The 21,059-nt window shown below is 33.4% G+C and overlaps 1 protein-coding gene across 5 annotated transcripts in view; it reads right to left on the reverse strand.

The window, feature by feature from the left end:
* LOC113512129 (protein kinase C and casein kinase substrate in neurons protein 1) overlaps positions 1–21,059 on the reverse strand; it is a 146,586-nt gene that overhangs the window by 65,931 nt on the left and 59,596 nt on the right. For 2 of the 5 annotated variants that reach the window (XM_026895919.3, XM_052893999.1), the window contains exons 1-2: positions 16,048–16,305; positions 10,531–10,775 (exon numbers count right to left, since the gene is read on the reverse strand). In XM_026895919.3, the coding sequence (XP_026751720.2) occupies positions 10,531–10,775; positions 16,048–16,121 (319 nt within the window). In that variant the 5' untranslated portion in view covers positions 16,122–16,305. Of the gene's footprint in view, positions 1–10,530; positions 10,776–16,047; positions 16,325–21,059 lie in introns of those variants that run through there. The other 3 variants (XM_052894002.1, XM_052894000.1, XM_052894001.1) reach the window with 3 other exon arrangements.

Here is a 21,059-nt window from a genome sequence, read left to right on the forward strand (position 1 = left end):
ATTCTATCTACAAAAGTAACAAATTTAGTAACATTTATCAATTTGAAACAAACCTTGAAGTTTATAATACAAAGAAATATCGGATTAACTATTTGTAATCTATTAATACGTATTGAACTAAATATGAAATCATCATTATATTTACTTAATACCTAATAACTTTAGATTATATAGATAGAGCATCGAGTCTCAAAAACGGGTCAACATTTTGTCAGCTAATTGTCAAATCAGCTGACTAGTTTTTTTTTATCAGTGTTCTATATTCTTACGCACATAATGTATCTATATTTATTTTATTTATTTATTTAATTCTTTATTGTACACACCAGTTATAAGAATATGACAGAGGTAATCAAATGTACAAAGGCGAGCTTAAATCTAATAGAGGTTCCAGCAACACCCAAAGTGGAAAGGAGCATCAATGTCAGCGGATAGAGCAGTGTTATTTAAGTATTTAATATGAGTTTATATGCATTAAAAAGAAACAAAAATTATAAAACAATAATAAATATAAAATAAATAAACGTTATATAATAATAGACATTATAAAGGAATCATAATTACTTATCACGAAAATTGTATGAAAATGTTGACCCGCATTTCTCGAAGCATTTGTATGGAAACACCCTATCTATATAATCTAAGCTAACAAAATACATATAGTAGTGTATTAGTACTGAACACCAGGGGGAAATCATTGTGTGGTTCCGGCGACCCCTTCCATTCCTATGTCGTAAGAGGTGACTAAGGGAACATCAATGACCTAACTGCAGTCGCCAATCCGTCTGCCAAGTGTGGCAACAATTGACAAAAAACCCCTAAGAGGAGGCTGATGTTCAGCAGTGGACAGTTAAAGGCTCATATGATGATGATGATGATGATTACATACAACTATTTGAAAGACAAGTAGGTAATAATTCTAATAATAAAAATATGTACATTTGAGGAAACAATAAAGAGTATCTATCTATCTAGCTACATTAAATTGTATACCTGTATAATTTTCATTCAGATGAAATAAAAAAAAAGACGCTGTATTTGACAGCCCTACGTTATGTCATTACATACGGGGTGTGCACAATCAACTTCATAAACAAACCAGTCTCATCGAGGCGCGCGGCGGTTGTCGCAAGCAGTACTTTCACAACTCGATTTACACTGCAACGTAACAAGTGCAGCGAGAATGACCGATTCGCATACCGTTCTAAATTCAATCGGGCGACACTTTCGATTTTCGAATAAGGTTCTCGAGGGTTGCCAACCCTATTTTATTGCAGTGACACAAGACAGACGGCGCAATTGCAAATTTAATAAAAAATAAGGAAACTACTGAATAACTTTTATTCGCTCTGTAATTTTATTGTTCACATCTGCAACCTTGATCTGCAGTCATTACCACTGATAACCATACGACCTCAGTGATGATCCTCCTCCATCTAATAGGGGTCGTATAATTAACCTATTCTTTTTTTAATTATATTATAAATACAAGAAGATAACGTTTATTATTATATTAATTGTAATAAATAACAAATTACATTAATGCATTGTATTTAGTTAAATATTTATCTTAGGCTAATTTAATTTTTAAACATGGCTATAGATAGTATACCAGAGGGAGACTTTGTACAAAAGTCGATTGCTTGGGTACCTCTGTCCCATTCGTATTTCAACTGTGAAGCAGTTGTGTTTGCATGGCTATGCATCGGTTTGAAGGGTGGGATATGGCTTGAATTTACTGGGTACAGAGGAATAACACCTGAGTCCTCAGGAATGGCAACGCATGGGGGGTATCATGGGTGAAACAGTATACTCTGTTATGTCCATTGTACTGCTCATGTCTATAAGCGACGATTACCACTTTCCATCAGGTGGGCCGTCAGCTTATTTGCCATTCTAAGTTGTATAAAAAAAAAAATATAGATTTTGATGCGGATTTTTCTATACAGTATAGTTTAGAAAAATTCTTTCGAATAATTTTTCTGTATAATACATGCCAAAAAGTTAATGATTTGTAAAGAAGCCGTAAAAAACTGGAGTTATGTAAAAAATTTCGTCTTTTCAGCAATCAAGGAACGTGTTAAATTTATGTTTCTAACGCTGATCATGATTCATTTGCAGTGGTGATTTATCATGCAATTATTCTGTCTGCACCACGAGATGTGGTAACCCTAATTGAGAGCGAAACTTGCACTCGCATACGTCGTAATTGCGCTACGCGATTCGTAAACGAATACTCGTCCGTGTACCGAATACATCAGTGGTCATCGAATTTGTACCGAATACCGATTCGGCATTCCGAATGGGCTTTCGATTTCTTTGCGTCCGAGTTGCAACAGTGATGTAATAATGAAAAATTATCGAGTGAAATTGCGACGCGTGATACGAATATGGATACTTGTCCTTACATCAAAAAGAGAGGCATCATACATAGACATACGACTATATCCATGTGGATACAGACGACGAACGAAGAAAAGATTTTGAGCGATGATATGATGATATTTTAAGCGTCTCTACTACTACTAAACTATTTCCTGTGGAATGAAGGGATTTTTAGTATTGGGGAGGTTAGTCCTCATTGCCATCAATATACCCTATCAGATCGACCTCCACACGGTTCCCACTGGAAACCATCGTGACTAATTTATCGTTGAATTCGTCACTGTAGGCTATCTGACCTGCCTTCTCATCCTCACCAAACCCTCACTGGTGTCCTGGCGGGGTATATACCATTAACGCAGGCGGGGTACCATTCCATTATCATGTAAAAAAAAAAAAACTATTTCCTGTGATTTTACAAAAATGATTTAATGATAGCAAACCACTTACAAACCAAGCATTTTCAAAAATAGCGTCTTTGGTAATGTTTTTTTTTTCAATACATATAGAAACTCCAAGTCGAAATTCAGCCGATGTCCAAGTAAATTTTAAGTATAGTTAATGCAAGTACGAGTTTATAAGAAGTTTGATGCAAGTTTATAAAAAAAAAAAACTAATCATAAAACTTAATCGTAAACCTAAGGAGGTTTCGTACGAAACCCTTACAAAGAGACATACTATCATCAATAGGTACTGTTTTTAATAATACTTTTACAATATAAACGTTTTTTTAAACAAATTTTATAAAGCAACTTCGAATCGAAATTTAGCCATAGTCTAAATAGACTGTTTTGTGTTTAGTTAATGCTAAAAAACTTGAACTAAAAAACACAGTTACACCATCTATTTAAATCAATGTCTGGGCATTTTAAATTAGATGAGCTAAATACGGAAATTGTTAATTCCATTAACGTATACTGTGATTTCGCTTCTTCGGTAAAAGTGTTAAGTAAGTACCTACCGTCGTTCTTTGAATTCAAATACATATATTACATAGATTTTTGCTCGCTACTTCGTATGCATTATTTCAGTAGAAAAACTAAGAAAATAAATCACTTTTAGATTTTTTTTTATACAACTTAAAATGGCAAACAAGCTGGCTTTGTAAACGTGTGTTCTTTCTGATAATACATTAATAACGGGAATTTAATGTACTTACTATGTATGTCGTTTCCGACTTTTATTCAGAACATGTTTATATTATTCTTTACTAATATTATAAAAGTAAAAGTGTTCGTTTGTCACTAATCACCAATCACTACGAAATTTCACATTAACGTACCAGTTAGGATGGTAAAAAGCATAGACTATTATTTATCCACATAAACCAATATATCCCAAAGGGGGAAAGGGATTGTTAGTAATGGAGACTGAGAATCTCATTGCTAGCAATATACGCAACCAGGTCGACCTACTCGCGGTTCTCCTTGGAAACTATCATGGTTAATTCCTGATGAATTCATCATGACGGGCTAACTGGCCTGTTTTCATTCTCATCTATCACCCTTCACTGGTGCTCCGCTAGCGTATCCCGTTAGCGCAGGCGGGGTTACCATACCATTTGCATCCACCAAATAAAAAAAAAATATATATATATATGTCGCGATAATAAACTATTATTTATATTTCCATTCCACTCTATGATTGAATATGTCAAGAAATAGCAATATAAAATTGAAATCTCGTTAATAATATACAGAAAAGCCATTTCGTGATGTTTCACGTACCTAATACTACATACCTGCGGACGTTACATAAATTATTTCGCATTACTAAATGAACGGTCACGTTTTATGATTAAATAAGTTTTCGTGCTTGATTCGCAAATTCCACGTTTGCAATTTACATGATGTGTAAGAATTCATAATACTGTGTTATAGGCATAATAACACTTCTAGCATTTACAACCAACTTCAAAAACAAGTGTTACCAATACGACTGAAATTGACTGAATGTTTTTAAAAGGGATTTTGAAAATGTGATAACATATTTACCTCAATACTTTTACTCAATAGAACAATAATTTGACCCGGCAAACGTTGTTTTGCTATATAAATATTTTTTCTGGATAGGGACACCCTAATTACCTCTCTTCAGCCGTACACTACTAAAGGAAGACTTTGTACAAAAGTCGATTTCTTGGGTACCTCTGTCCCATTCGTGTTTCAACCGTGAAGCAGTTGTGTTTGCATGGCTGTGTTTCAGTTTGAAGGGTGGAATATGGCAGTGAATTTACAGAGTACAGAGGAATAACACCCGAGTCCTCAGAAATGGCAACACATGGGGGGTATTATGGACTAAACAGTATACTCTGTTGTGTCCGTGGTACTGCTCATTCCAGTTACCACTTTCCATCAGGTGAGCCGTCAGTTTGTTTGCCATTCTAAGTTGTATAAAAAAAAGAAAAAACAAGGCCAGTTAATAAATAAAATATATATATATAAAAATCACTACAAACTCGATTATGAATCTTCGATTGATAGTTACATTTATCGTAATATCGATAATTATATTATCTACGGTTAGTGGTATAGAACAGATAACACTTAGCGAATCCATGGCACATATGAACGAGACGATTTAACTATTACATGCTATACAATTTGTTCCTTGTATTTGCGTAAATAAGCTGACAGTTCATCTAATGGATAGTGGTAACCGTGGACTATAGACATGGACGTGACAGTATATACATAGTTGTCCGTCATACCTGAAGGGACGGGATTTTTTCCTTCTTAACGAATAATAATACTTCTATTTGAACGGAAAGATTTTTATTTGCATCTTGGGGTAGCCACCAGACAACATTGAGGTGGGTGCAGAAACCCCTTTAAATACACTAACAGTACCAGCTATACTATCAGTGGTATATAGGTACTTCTCGCTGGAGCTGTACATATATAGCAACAGCTGAGGCGGCTCCTATTACCAGGAACATTGTTTTTTTTAATGTTTTAATTTTTTATTTTTTTAATACTGGTAATAAAGGTTAGTTATCTATCTATCTTCTAACCCATGGACAGGATGAACTCATATGTTAGGTAAACCTAATTCACCGCTTGATCTTGCTCTGTCGACTTACTAGCTGCTTTTCACGTATCTTTTAAAGACCTCAAGATTTTAATTTATTAACTACCGGTTTAACTTACGTGTAATTAGATCGTAAAAGCTCGACTAGTTTCGGAATCAATGCTTGATCCTTAGTCATGAGTGATTGTGACGCGAACATGAGCCTGACTGCATGCCTCGGCCGGCTGAGTGCGAACTGTAGGCGCTTGCGGAATCGTCACAAATAAGAAAGACGGCGTTCGGAGCTCTTCGGGTATGAACGGCTCGTCTCCGTAGTTTTCTTCTTCGTCTGCCGTGTTATTGCCACTAGTTGACATTATTTATAACTATTGAAGATTGTAGGTAGAAAAGTTATAGGAGGGAAGGCGTTCCACATGTTGATGGTACCTACCCATGTAGACTACTTAGATTTTTAAATAAAAAAGTTCCTTAAGTCGGTACTCCGTATTTAATTGGCAATTCTATTCTTATCCGAAGTTTAATATCCTCAGATTTTGGGAGGTGTTATTTTTTTTAATATACGACTTGAAATCTCAGCAAGCTGACAATCCACCTTAGGCAAAATAGTTACCATCGTCTTAGACATAAATACCATATTAGACATCACAGAACACTGCGACGCCCTCTTTAATGGACTTGCATAATATTTAAAGGTGCAAATTGATTTTATCTCGGCTCAGTCTAGACTTTACATCATTGTGGCCGAGCCTAACGAACCGTGAACACATCGCTGCACTGTCTTACAAGTTACGATAAAAATCACATAATGATCATGAGAGATAGGAAATAAGATTTTTCATTGGAAAACTGGCACTATCGAACACTTTTTAGTATAGCCACAAATTATAAATTACTATATAATAAGCTTTTACTACCGACAACCAATAAGGAAAGATTCTTAAGCTGCGACCTTCTATGGTCAAACGCAGTGTAGAGCTACCCCGAAGTAATTGGAGTAATAACCATAATTTTATTGCAGGGAGTTAATTGATGCGGGTGGGTCATATAGTATACTGTTCCATATAGTATTGTATGGGGGTAACAAAATGTTTAACAGTGAATTGGAAAGTCATTTTATGTAATTATACCTTGACATAGACACAAATAATAAAAATAGACAAGCAAATATTACTAATTTACCATCTATTTTTCAATACCGATCAGCAATAAAAGCACGGAAACCATTGAAAATTAATCGTTCAAAATTAAACTTTATTAACATTGCAACTAACACATTTTTGTACAAAACCACTTCTCAACGTAACCATAAAATCATTGCGTGACAATAAACCGGAAAATCATTACCAAAATTATCTATAATTCAATGCCACAACTTGGCGTAAAGAAAATAATAAATGCGATTACAATTAGATGTTAGAGCTGCATCGCATTTAATGAAATAGCAATCGAATCGAGCAATCGATACATCGGATAAGATAAACTTCTCTAAATGTTCACATAATCCGATTGCGTATTGGTTTGCGAAAATAGTAATGCGCTTAATTGTATATTCTGTACTAGCTATCTCCGCGACCGCGATTTCGCTTGCTTGTACCATAAAAACCTTTAATACAATTAACTTTTAACTATAGATTTTTTAACTCAATATATTATTAAGTAGAGTCAATACTTTATTTAACCATTTAATCCCTTTAAGGTTAACTTTTTAAAACTTTCCATGTGCTAAATTAAGAATTAAATTTAGCTTAACATACTGTAAAAATTCCACCACAATCAGTGTGTATTTGAAACATAATGTAAACCTCTGTCATCTAAAACTACTTATATTCTAGCAAAATAAATTCCATTTAATTTTATAAACATACGATCAGACAAAGGAAATAAACATATTAAAAAAAAATTGTCATTTTCTATTTGAATTGTTCATTTAGCATCTGAATTTCTCAGTTCTTGCTTTTAGAAATTAATAGAAAAATTCCAATATAGGACACAATCATTAAGCTTTAATGACGAATGAAGAAATATTCCGATTAGATATTATCCACTAAACGATTTATCAAATCGGTTTATCGGTCAGTTTGGCATTTGCATGTATCGATTAATATTCACGTACTGCAATCGGTTGACATCGTATGCTTGTGTAATAGTTCTATGCTGACGTCGTATTGCCGGCGGGTGCGAGAGTACAAACACCTATTATATCTTATGGTATTATCATCACGATTTTAGCTATTCACTGTCCACTGCTGGAGATAAGAATGGACACCGTGGAGAGATTTATATAGTTTATTTATTTCCTTGTTTCCGTATCCTTGCAGGATATATCCCAATTCGACATGGTACAGCAAGCAACATTAGTTAGACTTTACAATTACAAAGAGTAAACAATCCAGCCATTGTGAATTTACCCAATAAACATATGAATAAATCAGTGTCTCTATTCGAAATATTATTTAATAAAACAAGTGTAGTAGTTAATAAATAGTCGCGTTCTACTATTATTATTATTTTAGTCTATTTAGTTAGTTAGTTTAGTTTAAAGCAGTTACATTAATGACTGGATTATGATTTTATTGTAAAATATTTAATTTTAACCGCCTACTTAATTTTCTGCTTGCCTCATGGTTGATTGGTAGAGAATGCAATTAGGTGTTAAGTCCGCCACATGTACAATTACTTATTATATAATTGTGCATTGAAGTTTAAATAAATAAATAAATATTTCATACAGATTGATAGAAACTATAAAAATTGATTTATTTATTTTTTCATGTACGTTAACGATATACTTTTGCAAAAATTGGTATGATAAGTAAGTATTGTAAAATACTAAGACGATTTCCGAAATATTTTCAATTAGTCTGTATTTTCTATGATTATGTTGCGAGGCATAATTAAAAAATTTCAAATTTAATGTTCCTACGTCACGAGTGAAGTCACTGCTTTTAAGCGGAGCAAAATATACATTATGAATATTCCAATATAGTACTTTTTAAGTGGCCGTCTAATATAATTTAATAATGTATTAAAAAAAGAACATAATTATAGCAAAACCAGTTATTTTTATTCTGAAATTAAACTACCGAACTTATTTTGATAAAATTTCTATGTTACTAATCTTTACAGATTTACAGGAAGGATACACTTACGTATTCTCCTATCCTTTCAGATAAAAAAGATTTTTCCAAGAAAAACAAACAAAAACAAACAAAGACCTCTCTATCTTTTTGAAGTTGATTGAAACTATTGCGAACGATGTTGCAATAACAGCTAGTCATGATATAAAGAAACGAAATTATCATAAGAATTTTGCGAAATTATCATTTTAATAATTCACGTGGAACAGAACTTAGGTGCCAACCGGAGCGGACCAGTAAACTGATTGCGTCGAAAACCAATCGACCTACTAAAATACGTGCTAGTGCAAATGACTCGTTAGCACATTCATTTCTAGATCATAGATAATAATGTTAATATGATATTGCTCATGTTATTTAATGTTTATGTAATATTATATAATATAAATTTATTACAATGGTGATATTAACCGTTAACTGTCCACTGCTGAACATAAGGGAGAAGGGGTTGACAGTAGTTGTCGCTCTTGGCAGGCGGGTTGGCGACCGCAGTTACTTGGGGGAGAGGGAATTATTAGTAATGAAAATTATCAACCCTATTGCTACCAATAAATTCTATCAGGTCTGTCTCCACGTGGTTTCCCCTGAAAATCATCGTGATTGATTACATCCGTCACGATGGGCTAACTTAGTTTATCTTCACCTATCATCCCTCACTGGTACCCCGTCAGTGTAGAGCAGGCGGGGACACTGTTATATTGTCATCCATTAAAAAATCCCCAGTTACTTAGGGTTTGGTGATGTTTGAAGAGGACCGTTGCTGCCCATCTATCGACCATTAAATTCCCTATTCTATGCTATATATATATATATATATAAATGAAGTAATTTGGTATGTAAAAAGCATATATGTATTTAGACATTTCAACGATTTTCATATAAATGTCTTATACAATATAATAATAAGTTTTTAGCTAAACACAACAGTAAATTGCTTCTTTATTTTTTGTTCTTTATGTAATCCCAAATATAACAAAAGTATTGGACGTATAATTTAGTCCAGAATTGTGCCAATTGACCGAACATCGCTTCCAAACTTCTCGGTCGGGACACGAACCCGGAACTTAATTTATGCGAGGCAACGAACTGGCAACTACGCTATGGCGGTCGATGAAGAACAAAACAATGATTATGCTGTACAAACAGTTACTCCATTGAGTCATACTGAGCATCCTTTCATAACCTTTACCGGGCACTTGCGTGTTTATACATATCCGGCAGAAAGATTATAGCATAGATATATTGTGACAAAGTAGGAATACCGCATTTTTCATACCTAAGCTGTCAACTCACCTACTGTTTGTCCTATTGCTAGCAACATTCTGTCCCGTGCGATCCCGGCTTAAAAGGCCACCCTTGATGACCCATTGCTAGCAATATACCCTATCAAGTCGACCTCCAAGCGATTCCCTCTGTGAACCGCTTGGAGGCCAACTTGCTTGGAAACCGTCATGTGATTAATTCTAGTGGAATTAACAGTCACGGTCGGTTAACTGACCTGCCTTTTCATTCTCACCTGTCATCCCTCACTGGTGCCCCGCCAGCGTATCTCGTTAGCGCAGGTGGGGTTACCATTCCATTATCATCCATTAAAAAAAAATAGTTTAGTAGTAGAGGAATAAGCTGCAGCGTCCCTCTTAAAACATCACTTAAAACCTAACTGCGGTTGCCAATCCGCCTGCCAAGCGTGGTAACTACTGGCAAAACTCTCCTAGGGGGAGACTTATGTTCAGCAATGGACATTTAAGGGCTGATATGATGATTACAATGATTAGCATTCTCACTACTTCTCTATATAAACTATAAGTGTGTAAAATTCTATACTCCTCCGTCCAAGTTATTTTCGTAAAAAGGGGAACAAAGCTGCTTCACGTAGTAATATATAGATTACATTCATTTTTATTTATCGAGGAGAGTCGTTCAATAAGATCAAACGCAGTGTATTAAGTGGTCACGTACGCCACGTACCAAAACAACTAACCTTTTTCAATTAGATCGTTCCATTTCTTTGCCCAGCCCCGTAAGCTCTTCGCGTACGTTTTCTCTATGTCGGCGCGCTCCTGCACCAGCGCTTGCAGCTCACCGCACAGTCGGTGGCCGTCGTCGATCCGCCTGGTTGTACGCTTGTAGTTGCCCGGCTCCCAGAATGAGTCCGAGGCGACTGTGAGCAGGGCCTGCTCGTCGCTGTGGTGGGACATGGCGGTGCGACACTCACACACCGCCCCTCTGTAACAAACAGACAAAACATATTTATTTATTTAAAAAGACGTTGTCGCTTTGCGCAAACGAGGTCTCACGTTCGATTCCCTGTTGAGTTAGTTTAAAAAACAAACTTTTCTTGAATTAACTCGGTTCTGGGTATTCTGGGTTGCGTTTCCAGATAATCGTTACTTGATTACTCATAACATACAGTATCCTACTTTGAAAATTAGGCAATTGTACGGCATAAAAAGATATGTAGCTTAGTGTTGATTAACTGACAGCATGCCTGATGAACCCAATGTAACAGGTTTTAACCTATATCAAACCACCACGTCACAGCATTGGTTCGAATTAGTTTTGAATTTTTATCCACTAAAAATAGTATGTGTTTATATTAAGTTTTTTGTGAGAAGATGAGAAATTTTTAGAATTTTTAGGGTTCACTAAAAACATTAGGTGAATAATACCAAATTTTGATGATTGTTTGAATAGTCAAGGCGTTAAGAAGCAACAAACAAACACACTTTCACCTTTATAATATTAGTAGATTTCGACATACAAGTATGCCATAACATTATATGAGACGTTATCTGAAAGATGCTGTATAGCATAATGGTATAATGTGAAACTCGCTAAAGAATCGATATTTCTAACCAATGGGAGTCATTACTCATTACGTCAATGTGACATGGGTCTTTAGTGACAACATACTCGTAGGCGATATAAAAGTATTAGATGGATGGTAAATAAAACCCATAAGGGTTGTCTGAGATATGATTGAAAGCACATAAATTGTTTTAATTTTTTTATAAAATTAGAATAAATTAAATAATTAATTAAGCACATTTAATTTCAAAATTTTATTTTATATATTAAAGTTATTTTAATAATAATAAAATTCTTTTTTTTTTTATACAACTTAGAATGGCATACAAGCCGACGGCCCACCTGATGGAAAGTGGTAACCGTCGCCTATAGACATGAGCAGTACCATGGACATAATAGAGTATACTGTTTCGCCCATGATACCCCCATGCGTTGCCATATATTATATATATATATATAATATAATATATAATATATCGAGATATATATATATATATATATATATATATATATATATATATATATATATATATCACATTATATTGTGTAATAACATCACTATTCTTATCTATAAGCGATATATAAAGAAATAGAGACATTTGTCTGTATTACTTTGTCACTAACGATCCGCTCCGGCTTCGCATGGGTCAATAGCATAAGGACGCATTCTTAATGTTTTTAAAAATAAAATAAATCCTATATTACTCGTTGACACTGTAGCTAAAATAAGTAATAAGTAGAATTATTAAGTACACCATGTTTTAAGTAAATAAAGAAAATTTACCAGTGTAAAATCAAGTTGTTTATAATTATAAATTGCAGCATGTAATAGGTATGTCTCAGTTTTTATCGAACCTTGTTCCTAATCAGTATGTTATGATAAATAAGATTGTGTTGAAATTGGGTTATTTCGAAATGAGATTATTATTGTATCGTAATTAATTTCACAAGATGATAAAAACGTCTATATTTAACTTGTTTTAAATCTTTTTTTTCTCTTTCTTCTTTTCTGTTAATTCTTATTTGTGCTTATTGCTTCAATCGTAGATATTTTTTTGGCTTATTTTCTTTTATCTGCTATTATAATTTATCATCATTAGAACTATAGTTGTTAATTATATGTATGTATTTAGGTAAATAAGTATATACATAAATATAATATATACTTATAGATGTATATGATTTAGTAACAATATATGTACTTATTTTAGTTGTAAATGCGCCGCCTACTTAATTTTCTACTTGCCTCATGATTGACTGGTAGAAAATGCCATTAGGTCTTAAGTCCGTCATGTATACACTTGCTTATATAATTGTGCATTGAAGTTTAAATAAATAGATAAATTTCATGTTCTTTGAAAAAAAACTAGAAGATAATTAATATCGAATATATTCGATTTACGGGAAACTCACAATTCTTATTTTAAAACGAACATTTTGCTGAGAATGTTGACAGTTAATGGCTGATATTATGATACCAGGTAGGGTTTTTTTAATCGATGATAATGGTATGGTAACCCCGTCTGCGTTATCGGTATACAATGGCGGGGCACCAGTGATAAATGAGTAATAAGGATGAAAGCAGGTCAGTTAGCCCATCCTGACGAATTCAACTAGAATTAGCTACGATGGTTTCCAGGGGCAACCACGTGGAGGTCGACCTGACAGGGTATATTGTTAGTAATGGGGCTATTTGACCTCCATTACTAATAACAGGTTCCCCCTAGCAGGTAGGGTTACCATTCCATTTTCATCTTTGATCAAACCACGCTCTGGTATCATGGTACAAGTGTATGTTCACGAACATGCTTATGTACTCAAGAATTCTGTACTCATAACTTTGGAATTAAGTTTCAAGATACTTCCTGGGTTAACCATGTCATTGATTTTTTTTTAATTATTATAAAATCATTGTTAAGTATCAACAACGGGTGATTCGTAATCTCGTCATGTTAGCTGGTTGTTGCGTCATTAAAGCATTAATGAATATTGCCTCATCGAACAAAAATTCCGCTAAGACTTACAATGATAAAGTAATTTCATAATAATAGTTAGTCATAAAGGTTTGTTTTGAGTCTTATGGACAGGCAACACTATCTTTATTTCTATGTAGTACTACGCACGTTAAAACGTACAAAGAAAGGTTATTGAGTGGCGACCCCGTATGAGCAAACACAGTGTAGAACACTAATACAATTCCTAAAACGAGCCGTTTATCAAAAAATTCTATGTCTTTAAAAATCTCTGATAATATTCCTATAAATATAAAGGAACTTCCATTAAAACTAATTTAAAATTAGATTACGTAAATGGTTATTTAACAAAAGCTTTTACTCATCATAACCTTTTGCGGGCTACACTTTCCTTTTCTTCTTAAAGCCATATGACTTACAGCTTGCAGGGATAGGTGCTGTGCACTATAAGCCACTACTTGCATCCTTCTCATGTGACTCATCGTTGGATCTATTTCTAATGTATATCTCTTATCTTTATTCCCGTGTTTATCTTATATATTTATTACTGTTTTATATATTATTCTTATATATTTATACATTACATCTCTTGCACACATGTGTCCGTGAGTTACGTATTTAGGGCCTACTAAAAATCAGTGTCGTAGCTTCAGATTTGAAACTGCGACATATGCCGAGTTAGGTCCTTTGCACAAACACTGCTACATTCATTTTGTTTTTTATATGTTTTTCTTTTATTTTAAATTAAAAGGTTAAATAGTAATGTTATTATACAATGCTATTATATGTAGACGTATTTTTTTAGAATAGATAAATATCTAATACTGCGGGTCTACCATGAAATGAAATTCCGAAGTTTCGGACTCAATTTCGTGTTTTTGTTTTTACCAAAATCGGACCAATAAATGGAGTTTAACATTTCGTTCGTCAGAAATCCTACCATAAAAGTCCCAAGGAATAATATTTTCATATTTTTAATGTTATTAAACGGTAAGTATTATGTAATTTTAACATTAAATTTCTGTTTCGTTCGACTCCGAAATTGCAGAAAACATTTTATGGTAGGCCCTCAGTTATTGTCGATGCATGAATTGATCAGTTCCTATCAAAATAAATGCATGCTATTCTGTAAATGGTTAAATACGCTAGAATCTTTATGTAATATAAGACCACGAATACCTACTCTATTTAATGCAAATTAATTTATTATTTTTATTTATATTAACACTAGCGATCTACCCGACTTCACACGAGTAAAGAGAATTTTTGAAAAAACATTTAGCCTATGCCACTCTTAAATAATGTAACATTCTATAGATGAATAAATATTTTAAAACTGGTTAATTAGTTTTTGAGTTAATCCATTACAAACAATCGATCAACCATTTCCTTTTTATAATATTAGTATAGATTTTTTCTAATGTTCGTATCTATGTTTGTATGATTAACATAACATGGAAAGTCGATGTGGTCGCTAAGATGTCACCTTCATGTAGGTTGCTGCGGGCGGTGATCGCTCAAACGGTCAGTCCTTAGTCGCTTTGCAATCGCGTCAGTGGGCTAAAATGTCAAGTTCAATGTCATATATATATATATATATATATATATATATATATATATATATATATATATATATATATATATATATATATATATATATATATATATATATATATTGTTTTTCTATTTATATGATCATCAGCTTACGCCATTAAGTATATTTTCTGTTATTTTTGTCTACGGTCGATTGGCAGATAACGTCATATTGCGTTAAGTCCACTATTTAGGTATATTAATAAATAAAATTTAATAAGTAAGTAATTATATCTCCATCTATATAATCTCCATGAATGCCATAATTGCCATTAAATTATTTTAAATTAAAATTGAAAACATGGTTAAATAATGGTAAAATATAAATGCTGTGACATTGACTTAGTTTAAATTTAAATTGTAATTTTAATTTTATTTGACATTTTTATTATTTTATTATTTGTAGTAGCTTTATTGACTGTTTGTAATGCATGACCAAAGTGACACTTCGTACTAATAGTGATTTATTGTATATGTAATTGAAAATTAAATATATGATGTACCTGTATAAAATAGAAAATGGATAAATTCAATAATTAATATTTGCATGCCATTTGATGTGGCGAAACATAATGGACATCTTATAAACTTCACAAATGCAACACCTTTTCTACAATGTTTCTAGCAAATAAATTTCATTTCATTTCATTTCAAAAAAAAATGAAAATCCAAAAGAATAAGAATACATATAATGTGGTACAAATCTATGTAGGTCCAGTAGTGGGACGTTAATAGCCTGGTATAGTGATGACGATGATGATTTATGTATGGAACATTCGTTGGAAAGCGTCGTATGCGCTTAATATGTATTGGAAATCTTATTCAGAGATACATATATAGCACACGTATAGAATACAAAGTTACAACATAGATAATTCTTTTAAATCATCGCTTTATCACAGAAACCAAAACAAAACTTTTAGTAATAACTTATAATTATTTTCATTTCCAATTTTCTGGTCTGTATTATATTATATTTATAATACACAGCAGAAAATTATTATATACTATATTTTCTGTCCAAACAAGTCACCATCGCGGCAGAAAATAAATACATATTTATAATGTCACATTATTTATACATATAAATTGTAAACAAATTGTAATACAAGTTGAAAACAAACCCAAAATACTGGAGCATGTGGTGAAATTTGCCCCGGCACCTGCCTCGCCCCCGTCTCTTACGTTTGTATGTCATTTCCACAGGAGTAGCGCGTGTCAACTGTTTCGCGTGTCCATCGAATCAAATGTGGGCCGAGATTGTCGACTATCCTCCCACGGATGATATCAGGCAGTAAACAAACGACGCGATCTATTCATAGATAAATTGAAGGATGCGTGGAATGGAACGCGGATTGCCGTGCGAGTATTTTTAATGAGCGACACGTTTTATGGACTTTACCAATTTGATTTCGTTGTAGTTTATTTATTATGCCTAAAACAGTATATATTTCTACTATTATATATTACAATAGTAGTAGTTTATCACAAAAAGGCTGTATACAAATAACCATTTGGAATATACTGTTCTTAATATATTTTTTATGGTCAAATAACAATCTCTGTGGTCATTTAAGTGTTATTTAATATGAATTTGAAATACCTAATAAGTAAGATGAAGGTTACAGCTAAAAAGATTAAAATACGTTACGTTTCCATAAACAAAATTGACTTTTCAATTATTTAAAATTATATTACATTAATAGGTTAATACTTATTTGTACAGGTTTGAAATGTATTGAAGTGTAATTTTTAACATTTCTTCAACCGACACTTGAGTTTGTAAAATTATGTATTTCCTCATGTAAATTAATTGTATTTGTTTGAGAAAATAAATATCTTAAACCATACACGATAATTTATAAAACAAACATAAGAATTATTACGGTTGAAACTTGCTCACGATTCGATTAAACGACATATAATTGAATCAAAAAGCAATTGAAAAATGACTTCTAAAAATCATATATAACGAGACACACCATACACAGATTCACAATTATAGAAAACACGGTTTATTGGTAACACAGAAAGCCACACTTCGACTGATTTCAATACAATATGACCACGACTATCACTTTTAGTAGACAAAATTTCAGTTTCTACCAATGAAACTGATTCCACGACACCCAGACACTGAATGATGAGCCACAAGAAGGAGGTATAAAAAATACCAAATATCGTCTAAACTGATAACGGATTTATGAACCGTATTTTGAAGGTATTTAGGAAAAATCTCCAATGGATCGACTGAAAAGTAGCTTGTTAAATATATGCAAACACGGCCTTGTAATGTATATGAGGTTGATTCATACAAGTTAGTTAACATATCGGGTGTTTCGCACGGAACCTATTGTATTACCTAATTGTGAGTCGTGGTCTCTAACAATCGTCGTATTTATAGTCCGAGATACAAGGAGATAAGGTGAATGATGTTACGTAATTACTAACCATAAGGTAACGTTATTAGCAGAAACGTAAATTAAATTCCGTATTTGTTGGTTGTGAATTATCACGGATCTGGGAATAAGAACACAACAGATCAAATACTTTTAGATGTCGTAAGACGGTCGAGAAGAATAAAGCATAATTGTACGGTCAAAAAGAAAGAATATTCTAGATAATTTCCTTAACCAAGTTGTCTAGTCAGTGTGGAACCAAGCTAATATCTTCGTATGAGATTCACCCGTATGCCGTCAATATATATTTGCATAATGTATTCCGGTTTGAAGGGAATATGATAGTCAAATTATTAGACACTGACTATAATTCAGAATTGTTAAATTATGAGGGTGGACAACGTGCAAGTGATGGTTTGATACTAATATTGTTACATGATAGTTATTATAAGATATTGTTGTTATCGACAAACGTTTTCGGAGTATCTCCAGGTCGAATCTCAACCTAGACATCTGAATTTTGCAAATACATGTTTGGATCATCTGAAAACGATTGTCGCTTGTTTTGTGTTTTAGAAAACATCGCCCGGTAACCCACGCCAAAGGGCTTCGTATACAAAGGCGGTGAAACATCAGAGGTATCAGAGGACATCAGTCTCACAAAAGCAGTGGAAAGTAATAGTAGTTACTATAGCAGATAGGATATACGATGTTATGATCAAATAGTATTCATACACTTAATGTATTATCGAAACGACAGTCGACAAATTGTCAATCAACACCATGGATACTTACTGTGTAGATAAGATAACCGATTTTATTGCACAAAACTATTTATTGTCATGAGTTACGACAAGGATAATATGTAGATAAATTTTAGTACGAAATAAATGTAGTAACGCGATTAAAAAGCACTCGATCCTATCCATTATCCACAGTCTAAAAAACCTTTTTCAACCAGTCATCGAACGGATATATCCAAGCAAAGTATTGTGGCCCAAATTGTCCTGTAATCGTTACGGGCATGTCGAAGGCGACTGTACACTGGATCTTTTATCCATAGTCTAAAGAAATCTTCTCTTTCAGTCGTTCAACGGACGCGTCCGAACAGAGCAATGTGCTACGAATTATCACGTGATGAAGGCTTTGGATCATAGGTTTTTTTCTTATACTGTACATTATAATGCTAATAATGTATCCCATTATTTAATAAACTCATTTTTACGATATTTTACAGAAGCCTCGTTTGGAGGTAAAACATGCGTTACGCGTAAGACAAGACGCGTAGACGGAGTGGAAGTCGGAGAATGATGGAAGGTTCTGAAGCTTCTGGTAATAATAGTGGTGGTTATCCTTCGAGTGTTGTTAAACACACACATACTAATGGTAGTAGAATTAAACAAAATAATGTTAATAAAATCAACCAATCATTTCTACCAGTCATCCAACGAACATGTCTAGACAGAACAATATGACCTGAATTTTCATGTAACCGTTCGGGGTATATTAAATATATTAGACCACTGGTTGTTCCTACACTGTGCATTATATCGGCACTCGATCGTACTCCATTATCGGTGTCGTGTATTTTCGTTTATGTTTGAACAGCTGTCTTTCCACATCGTTGATATAACTTCCATACGTTAAAATCATAAAAACTACTTCCCACGTGAAGAAGTGTGTAATTAGACGAGCAGCTATTGGATGATCTTGTCTCTGTCTTCTTTTTAATGCGGAAAAGAGTTGGAATGGCTGTATTAGTAGTTAATGGTGATCGTATAAAAACTAACAAATCAATATCATTTGAACATATCACGATGTCGGTAGTTAATTGCTTAGAAATCGAAACATTGTAATTTATTTGTATTTTGTGTTCGCCGAGAATCTTTGTATGTGTCTATCGCTGATTTTATAGGTTAACATGATTTTAACGATTAAATACGCCATGGAGTTCAGTAGAAGATTATGTAAAAATCAATTTTACTTCTGGATATTACACGGAAGTTATCCTTCATATTTAATAGTACAGAGTGAAATAGGCAGGATCTTGTAATCATTCATGATCTGATAGGTCGTATACCATTTGCAATAAATTAAAAATTGAACTCAAAAGCGTATGATAACTCTTATTAGTAGCATAAATGCGAAAATTTGTAACGATGGGAGGTATAGATGTTTGTTACACTTTCACGCAAAAACTAGTGAACAGATTTGAATGAAATTTGGAACATGTATAGATTATATCCTAACCTAGCACATAGGATACGTTATAAACTGATTCAAGCATATAAAGCCAGGGGAAAAGGATGGTAGGCGAGGTTAAAATAAAATCAGTTATTTTACAATCGTAAGTTTATCACTCATGAGGAATTCCTCATAAGTCATTAAAATAGGACCTCCTAAAAACCATCGTTGTTAATTAACCATGGTGATTTTAAGAGGTCGACAGAGTGTTTTGCTAGCAATGAAACCACTAGTTTCCATTACAATCTCCTGCTCTATGGAGTTATACAGTTGATGTAGCAAGATATGTACCAAACATAAGGACATTGGTCTTTGGCACTCATTTCCCTTTGTCTACTACGTAAAGCACCGCAAACCGATAGATAATTTTACTTATATCTTTTCCAAACTAATATTACAAAGAGAAAAGATTTGTTTTTTGTTTGTAATAGGTAAATAACATTCTAAGCCGACGCTAATGAAACATCAATTTCTCTACATAACAGTGTACCATAAGCATCAAAGAAACATTGATATCTAAACGTGTTCTGGTAAAGAAATAAAGTGAGGCGGCATGAAGTTCCACAGAGGAATCGTAATAAATATGCCACTGTATCACAAAAATAGACGCGATATTCGCTTTGATTAAGTATAGTGGATATGTTGCTTTAGATATATTTGTAAATATATTACGTATTAATATATATTTCCTTAATATTAGAACTGTATTTCCATATAGTTCACAAATTGCCTGTATTACCATTATTTTGAGCAATTTATTGTTCTAGTTAGATGCAGGTCTCTTTCGTAAGTTGCTATAAAGACCAATCCTGTGCCAGCGGTATCCATTGATTTTCAATAAATTATTTAGGGTCATCGCACCATCTAGGGGTGGGGCTCGTTAACTGTAATGAGCTCTGATTGTTTGTTTAACAAGGATAGAAGCACGAAATAGTTAAAAGCGTTCACCCACTCATAATATGCAGAAGTTTATTATGGGTAAGTTTGAATTTTTATTGGGAACATTTTAAGAAAATTATTCAGATCTTCTAGAAAAGTAACAAGCGACTTCATTGACGGAATTGTTATTGTTAGTTAAACCATAAGATAGAATGAGATAGTAACATCCGATATCTCATTCCAACTCATGGACTTACTTGCAATAATGTTTCCATCGATGGATTCGTACTTTTTTTTTATGGGTGAAAATGGTATGGTAACCTCGCCTGCGCTAACGGGATACACTGGCGGAGCACCAGTGAAGGGTGATAGATGAGAATGAAAACAGGCCAGTTAGCCCATCATGATGAATTCATCAGGAGAAACCATGATAGTTTCCAGGGGAACCGCGAAGAGGTCGACCTGGTTGAGTATATTACTAGCAATGGGATTCTCAGTCTCCATTACTAACAATCCCTTTCCCCCCGATGGATTCGTATTAGTGGGCTGTAACATTTTAGAATTATTACAGTTAAATCACAAGGAATAAACACTTGTAATAAAAAAGATAATTC

The sequence above is a fragment of the Galleria mellonella genome, unplaced genomic scaffold (assembly GCF_026898425.1).
Source record: "Galleria mellonella isolate WM207_F2 unplaced genomic scaffold, CSIRO_AGI_GalMel_v1 utg184, whole genome shotgun sequence".
NCBI lineage: Eukaryota > Metazoa > Arthropoda > Insecta > Lepidoptera > Pyralidae > Galleria > Galleria mellonella.